Below are 8113 nucleotides of genomic sequence, written 5' to 3' on the forward strand. Positions count from 1 at the left end.
AAGAGCTGTGAGCCTCTCCCCCGCCTTGAATTTGGGTTTCCCAACTTCTTGTCCCCTCTCCCCCCACCCCGAGGCAACAGCACTGGTGACTGATACATCTACAGGCAGCCTGCAGAGCCAGATTCTTATCTATATTACCATGGGGCCGCTAATTTGTCTGCCAATCTTTGTTTTTTTTTTTTTTCTGAGACTCATTTTCCTCTTCCTAGAAGCAGACCCAGTGTTTAGGGTAATGGAACAGCAGACGTGAGTCCTCCGAGAGCGTTTGGTGCCTGTCCTCTCTTCCCATCCCCACTGCCCCAGGCCTCGACTGAGTCGCTGGCAAGTCAGTCACCTGTACTATTACAGCAGGGGGCTCAGAACTGCTCTCTGACACCTGCCCCTCTCCTGCCTCCAAACTGTTGCCAGGTTAGCTTTCTACAATATGTTTCTCATCATGCCGTTCCTACCGTTTGTAAAAGATCTTTGAGTAACCCAATTATGTGGACTATTATTAAATAAATAAATTGGCCCTGTGAGTATCAGATGCCCCATTATCCCGATTTCTTGTCTTCATGGCCTTTTCCATGATTTCAGTCTATCTTACTTACGTCTTTTCTTGCTCATTGCCCCTTCCACTGGAATGGAGTTTTCATTCTGTTGGGGTTTTTAATCTGTCGGTCCCTAAAACAGTGGCTGACACATGTTAGATAATCAATTTTGATTGAATGAAGGACTCCGTAAATCAAATTCTGTCAGCCACGGTTTATTCTTTTTTTTTCCATAAATGAACTTTATTGACTTTTATGATTACAAATGTAATACATGCTTACTGCAGAGAATCTGGAAAGTACAGAGAAGTAGAAAGAGGAAAATAAGAACACCCACAATCCCACCACCTGAAGGCAAACACTGCTCATAGAATGTTCTAACTATCTATTCCTGTTTAAAGACCAAGACCTCTATCAAGAGTGCCGGTCACGAAGCACAATAGCCAAGGGGAGAGGGGGCACTTAATTACTCAGGGAGCCACCAAGAGATCAGAACTAGCAATTTGACACCAAAGAACAAAACAAGGGCCATAGACAAAAGATCAAGAAGTAGAAGTTGACAACACAAGAACAAGTTGGGTTATGATGAGAGTGTAGTGAGATGGTGCTTGTCAGTTAGCCCAGTACCGGTCACGTAATATGTAATCAATAAACATTAGCCACTACTATAATTACTATTGTGGGTCAAAACGAATGGTTCCCAGGTTGAAGACTATAAACAGGGCAAGGGCCCTGGAGACCCATTTTAGGGTCTCTATTTAGGGTCTCTATGAGTTGGGGCATATGAAAAGGGTGGTTTTGGAGTGGGCATCACTCTCCTTACAGGCTCCCCTGCCGGGTGAAATGGGACCAGGGCTTCCTCACATTTGCCTGATGACATGTGGCAAGACACTCTTAAGGTGTTTTTGAGGTAGGACATGGTTTCTCCTGCCTAGACTTTTCCCTGGACCAGGAACTAGGACTGGTCTCGACGGCAATAGGAGTTCAGAACCTCATACACCAAACACTCTTGAAGTCCCCACTTCTGATTGTCAGGGCCGGTCACAGGCATGTGGGGTAAAAGAGAAGGTCAAGTCAACCAACTGGGAGTTACAAGGGGGTGGGGGATTGTGCCTAGGGAGGCTGAAGGGGGAAGGCCACAAGGTTTATGATGTAATTGAATGGAATGGGTCCAGGAACCAGTCCTCAAGTTAGCAGCGGAGTCAGACATCACAGGAGAAGATTCCAGAAAGCATTACTTGTTGGTGGGGGCCTTGTGATGGCCTGTGCTCTGGCGAAGGTGGTCATGCAGACCCTCTTGAGGGTCTCCATGCTCTTTCAGGTAGTAACAGCGTTTGGGAACATGCTGGTGCTGGGAGTGAGAAAAACAAACAAACAAACAAAAAAACCAGCAGAGGTAAGAGCCACACTTACTATGATAAGGGGGTTCTGCCTGGATGACGTCAGTAACTTGGCTAATGTACTGCATGCGCATAATGTGTGACCGACAACTAGGCTGGCCAAATTCCCTAGTGACCTGGGTCTGCAACAGATGTGCCTGTAGGTAGGACTCGGCCCACCAAAGATGACATCTCCCCTAGGATAATTGGAGAGTTGGGCCCCAGCTGTTCCCTCATAATCGGAAGACTTAGACCTTTAGCCATCTCAGACTGTCCCCCCCCCACCCCAGGAACTTGGGCCGGGGCATTGCTTCAAAGTGGTTAATACGCCCCCAATAACTGCATAGCCAGGCCACTGATGAAACTCCAGGTTGGAGGTTAAGGGCTAGAAGCTCAATGCCTCCCTCTCGCCTCTTCCTTATTCTACTCAAAGGAGCAGGGTGCATTCCCCATCACTCCCCACCACTCCCCTTGAGTGTATTTCCCCATCATTACCTCCTCAGTCTGCTGATAAGAGTTCAGTTCATTCTCCATTGCCTCCTCATTATTCCGCTTACATGCTGACAGCAGAACCTGGCTGGAGCTGCCCGGGGAATCCTTCTCTTCAGCCAGCTGGCACTCAGTGTAGAGAGACCTGTCTATCAGCTCCTTTAGGCTGCCGGCCACCTTCAGGAAGATCCGGCCCATTTTGGTGGTAACAGCTTCCGAGAGTCCTTCCAGAAACCTGGTCCGTAGAATGGCATCAGACCAAGACAAATGTCGGGCCAGCAGCAGGAAGTCAGTGGCGTACTGCCTGACTGACTTCTGGCCCTGCTTGGGATGGCAAAGAACAGCACTGAGGATGTCTATCTCAGACAGGGAGTCATATAAGCCCTGTGATCTGCTCAGGAAAGATTTGTTTTCATCTGAGAGGGGGTTGCCTACCTCCATCTGCAAGATGGACCACCTCTCTGCTGCCCCCAGATGAAGGGACACCAGAAACGCCATTTTCTCTGAGTCATTCAAAAAGCCCTTCATTTGCTTCTCCTCATCGACCTCCATCTCCTCCTCCACAGAGCATGCACCCCGGGCTGCTTCCTGCTCTTCTAAGAGGTAACAGAGTGCTGGGGTCAGCATGCCAAAGGATGGGACTTCCTGGGGTGGTGGTGGCTTCATTGTTTCGGTGATTGTGGCAGTCATGCGCGGTGTGGACTTTGATCCAGACACTGTGACATTGATGTGAGAGGCAGATGTTTCTCCAGAGTCTGTGGCTTTGATTTCCAGAGTGGACATCATTCCAGAGGCTGTGGCTGCCATCTGTGGGGTGGACATGGCTCCCAGGACTGGGCACCTCACTGGTGGCACGGACATCCCTCCAGGGGCTGTGGCTCTCAGAAGGGGCATGGACATCATGCCAGAAGCTGAGGCTCTCATTGGCGGCACAGACATCCCTCCGGAAGTTGCGTATGTTGTTTGTGGCAAGGACATAGATCCAGAACTTGTGACTCTTGTTTGCAGTGCGAACACTGTCCCAGAGGCCATGCTTTTCATTAACGGCACAGACATGTCTCCAGAAGCCATGGCTGACATCAATGGCATGGGCATTGTTCCAGGGGTTGTGGCTCTCGTTAATGGCTTGGACATCCCTCCAGAGGCCATGGCTATCACTTGTGCAGTGGACATCTTTCCAGAGGCTGGACCTCTTGATATCTCTGCGGATACAGCTTCAGAGGCTGAAGGTCTCCTTAGTGGTGTGGACATGATTCCAGAGACTGGGGCTCTTACTAGTGGTGGGGATATTACTCCAGAGGCTGGAGAGTGCATCGATAATGTGCACATCTCTCCGGAAGCTGCGGGCATCATTTGTGGTGCGGACGTCGCTCCAGATGCTGGGGTTCTCATCAGGGGAAGGGACACCCCTCCAGAGGCCGTGGCTGTCATTTGAGGCATGGGCATCCCTTCAGAGGCTGTGGATCTCATTAGTGGTGTGGACATGGCTCCAGGGACTGGAGCCCTCATTTGTGCCATAGGCATCATTCCAGGGGCTGGAGCTGTCATTTGTGGACTAGACATGGCCCCATAAGCTGGGACTCTCAGAGATGTGGCGATCTCTCCAGAAACCGGGGGTCTCATTAGTGGTGGGGACATCTCTGCAGAGGATGAAGCTCTGGTGAGCAGTGCAGACATCTTTCCAGGGTCTGGGGCTCTCATTAGTGGTGTGGACAGCACCCCAGAGGCTGGGGCTCTCATTTTTGGTGTGGGCACCATTTCAGAGGCTGGGGTTTGCATCTGCAGTGGGGACAACCCTCCAGAGGTCATGGATCTCATGAATGACATGGACATCCCTCCAGAGTCTTGGGTGCTCATTGGCTGACCGGGCATCTTTCCAGAGGCTGTGGCTCTCATTAACGCTGTGGGCATTGCTCCAGGGCCTGGGGCTCCCATTAGAGGCATGGACATAGTTCCAGAAGCTGCAGCTGTCATTTGTGGGGTGGACATGTCTCCAGAGGCCGGGGCTCTCATTAGTGGTGTGGACATCCCCGCAGAGGCGGTGTCTGTCATCTGCCGCATGGACATAACTCCAGAAGCTGTGTCTCTCATTAGCATTGTGGAGATGTCTCCAGAAGCTGTGGTTGTCATTTGCTGCATGAACATTGCTTCTGAGGCTTTGGATGTCGTTAGTGGCTTGGACACTGTTCCCGAGGCCGTAGCTCTCATTTGTGGCAAGGGCATCACTCCTGAGGCTGTGTCTCTCATTAACAGTGGAGACATGGCTCCAGAGGCTTTGGCTGTCATCAGTGGGGTGGACATTGCTCCGGAGGCTGAGGCTCTCATTTGCGGCACAGCTGTCACTCCTGAGGCTGTGGCTCTCCTCTGTGGCACAGATATCGCTCCAGAGACAGGGGCTCTCATCTGCAGTGCGGACATGGGCCCAGAGGCTGGGGCTGACGGTGGTAGCGCGGACACTGTTTCAGAGGCTGGGGCTCTCCTTAGTGGCGCGGACATCATCACAGAGGCTGGCGGTCTCATTCGTGATGTGGACATTGCCCCACTGGGTGTGGCTTTCCTGAAGCCCGTAGACACCGCTCCAGAAGTTCTGGCCATGGTTAACTGCGTGGACATCACCCTAGAGGCCACAGTTGACATTTGCTCAGTGGACATGGCTCCGGAGGATGTGGCTGTCATCAGTGGGGTGGACATCGCTGCGGAGTCTGGGACTGTCTTCAGCAGTGTTTGCATATTGCCAGAGGCTAGAGCTCTCATTCGTGGTGTGGACATCCCTCCGGGGTCTGAGGCTCTCGCCGGCCCTGCGGACATCCCCCTGGCAGCCGCTGCTCTCATTGGTGGAGTAGACATGATTTGAGGGTCTAGATTTTGTGTTAACTGTGGGGGCATCCCTCCAGAGTCCTGGGCTGACATCAGCTGGGTGGGCATCACTCCAGAAGTTAGGGCCGTCATTAGCAGTGGGGACACGGCTTCAGTGTCAGGAGCTGCCTTGGGCAATGTGGACACATCCCCAGCATCTGGGACTGCCAGGAGTGGTGCGGACATTGCTCCGGAACCTGGCGCTGACATGAGCCGTGAAGGCACTACTCCAGGATCCGGGCCAGACATTAGCTGGGTGGGGATTTCCCCAGAGTCTTGGGTGCTCGTTGGCTGGGTTGACGTTGTTTCTGAAGTGAGGGCTGACATTATCAGTGACGATATGGCTTCGGAGTCTGTGCCTGACATCAGCAGCGAAGATATCTCTCCAGAGGCCAGAGCAGTCATTAGGACTTTGGACATTGCTTCGGTGTCTTCATCGGTAATTTGCAATGGTGACATTGCTTCAGAGCCTGGAGCTGGCATTGGCTGCTGCGTGGACATCACTCCAGGGTTTATATCTGGCATCAGGAGTGGAGATATCTCTCCAGGATCTGGGGCCAGCATCAGTGGTGTGGACATCGCTCCAGACGCTGGAGTGCTCATTATAGGTGTGGACATCGCTCCAGAGGATGAGGCTGGCATTGCCAAAGGCGATATCTCTGCGGAATGTGGGGCGGCCATTAGTGCTGTGGACATTGTTCCAAAGTCGGGAATTGTCATCAGTCCCGGGGACATTAATCCATAGTCTGAAGTGGACAGCAATGGGGACAATGTTCCAGAATCTGAGGCTGGCATGAGCAAGGGGGACAGCGCTTCCGCATCTGAAGCTGGCATGAGCAACGGGGACAGGGCCCCAGATTCCGAGGCTGGCATCAGCGGTGGGGACAGTGCTCCAGCGTTTGGTGCTCCCATTAGAGGTGCAGACGTTGTGTCAAAGGCTGCGGATGTCATCAACTGTGCAGACATCCCTCCAGGGTCTGATGCTGACGTCGAGACTGTAGGCTGTACGTGGGACTGTAAGATTTGGACCTCTGCTCTGGTCTCTATTATTGGTCCAGAGAAGGTCGACCCCCTGTTTTGGGGGTCGACATTTTCCTCCCTCAGCATACTGTTGAATCGGAGTGAGCGTAAAGGTATCGACATATCGGCCATGGCCACAAGATAGTGTGGAGAGAGTCCCTAACGTGCTGAGATCAAGGAGTCGAGCTGAAGTCCAAACGGCAAGAAAATCTGTAAACAGGAAACAAGTTTAGTAGTCAAAAGCCAATATCAAAAAGATTGGGAAAGAGACCCATTCGCGATGGAGACCTTTTCCGCGCGTTGCCAGCTACGTGGCACCAGAGATGGGCCTATCAGGTTAAAGGAGCTGTGCGACAACGAACGAACTGAAAGCTAGAGCAAAGATCCCTTCCAGCCCTATTCTCTTCAAACCAACCCGCTCAGTCCCACAGCACAGCACAACCTCTCCATTGCTAAGAGCTCTAAATGCCAGCGAGCTCAGCAGCCGGGAGCCTCGGCCGTCCCAGAGCAAATGAAGCGGCAGCGCCACCTTGTGGCAAACTGTGAGAGGTGCAGGCTCCCTCTCCCACCAGAGCGCTCACAAGGCAGCCGAGGCGCTGGCGGACCTGCAGGAGAAAGCCCTTTGCCCCGGGGCTGATCATTAGTTCCTAGGGCTCATTGTGTCCTGCCCAGGGCTTTAGTCCCCGTTTTGCTACTCCGATGGCCCTGAAGGTCTCTTTCAGGAAAAGCAAGGCATTTATCTGATCCATGGACTGAAAATCCTGTTTATTATCACAGCATTCCATGAACCGAAAATCCTGTATATTATCATTTTTATTACTGACAAACACAGCAACCACTACTACTAGCATGCGTTGCTCACTTAGTGTGTTCCAGGCACTATACTTGGGCAACTGCACACAACTCCAAACTGTCTATTATAAGATATGGGGATTTGCAAGCATTATCCCATTTGAATCTTATACCCTGCGTGATAGTATTATTAATCCCATTCTGCCAGTTTTCTCAGAGCAGACAGGGCTGGGGCTAAATAGGGTCACCGCGACAGTAAAAGCTGTTTGTTCTTTACTATCACCCCCTCCCCGGTGTTGCCTAGCCTTTGGCATCCCTAACGCTGCATTAAGTTACCGTTCCAACATCACTCGAATACCTATAGGCGTACAGATTTCACGTACAGATTTCAAGTTTCTCCAATGACACGCGGGTGGGCAATCCCGGAGCTTCACCCCCCAGCCCACCCCCATAAGCAGCTCCAGAAGGGGCTTCTTGGCACATAGCTTGGAAACCAAGACGCACATCACACGATGTTGACACACCGCCGCAGCCTGCCCATGCCAAAAACAGAACACTTGCTTATTTGGGACAATGTCACAAAAAGTCATCAATCTCGTGGCGTTGTGCCTCCATAGTAATAAGGACAATACTAGCAACAGAAATGCCAACAGTGACCATTTCCTGAGCATGCGCTGACCAGCAAGCACCCCACTAGGCACTTTACACGCATCATCTTGTTTGGTCCCCACAACAACGCTAAGAGATTTTGGCACTCCATCTTCATCTTACAGACGAGATAACTAAGGCCCAGAGAAGCTTAATAACTTGCCTGCAGTCACATAGATTGCCGGGTACGTCCAATGCCAGAGCCCCCTACTGTGCCATAATGTGCTATCTCACGGTGCTATAATGATCTGCCTTGTCTGCCTTTTCTCCCTCTTAGTCACATCACCAACACCTCCCCACCCCCTGCCAATCTCCAGCCTGGACAGCCCCGGAAAGGGGTGTAGGAAAAGAAATACTAGCCCCCTGTTGGCACCTTGGTTACCCTAATAATTGGTGCAA

The 8113-nt window shown here is 51.7% G+C and overlaps 1 protein-coding gene across 1 annotated transcript; it reads right to left on the reverse strand.

The window, feature by feature from the left end:
• Positions 1–958: 958 nt before the first annotated feature.
• On the reverse strand, positions 959–6397 carry RTL9 (retrotransposon Gag like 9). The gene is made up of 2 exons (XM_025853665.2): positions 2405–6397; positions 959–1881 (listed from the first exon to the last, which is right to left on the reverse strand). Exons 1-2 carry the CDS (start codon positions 6395–6397, stop codon positions 1765–1767), a joined length of 4110 nt encoding a protein of 1369 aa, XP_025709450.1. The 3' UTR covers positions 959–1764.
• Positions 6398–8113: the final 1716 nt, after the last annotated feature.

This window comes from Callorhinus ursinus, unplaced genomic scaffold, assembly GCF_003265705.2.
Source record: "Callorhinus ursinus isolate GAN/ISIS: 27379988/994484 unplaced genomic scaffold, GSC_fseal_2.0 scaffold65, whole genome shotgun sequence".
Classification (NCBI taxonomy): Eukaryota; Metazoa; Chordata; class Mammalia; order Carnivora; family Otariidae; genus Callorhinus; species Callorhinus ursinus.

Bases quoted from the DNA above. Each gene is read 5' to 3' on its own strand.
- RTL9 (XM_025853665.2), bottom strand. From the start codon at position 6,397: ATGTCGATACCTTTACGCTCACTCCGATTCAACAGTATGCTGAGGGAG. The intron at 1,882-2,404 runs GTAATGATGGGG...TCTCACTCCCAG, and splicing joins CTTATCAGCAGACTGAGGAG to CACCAGCATGTTCCCAAACG.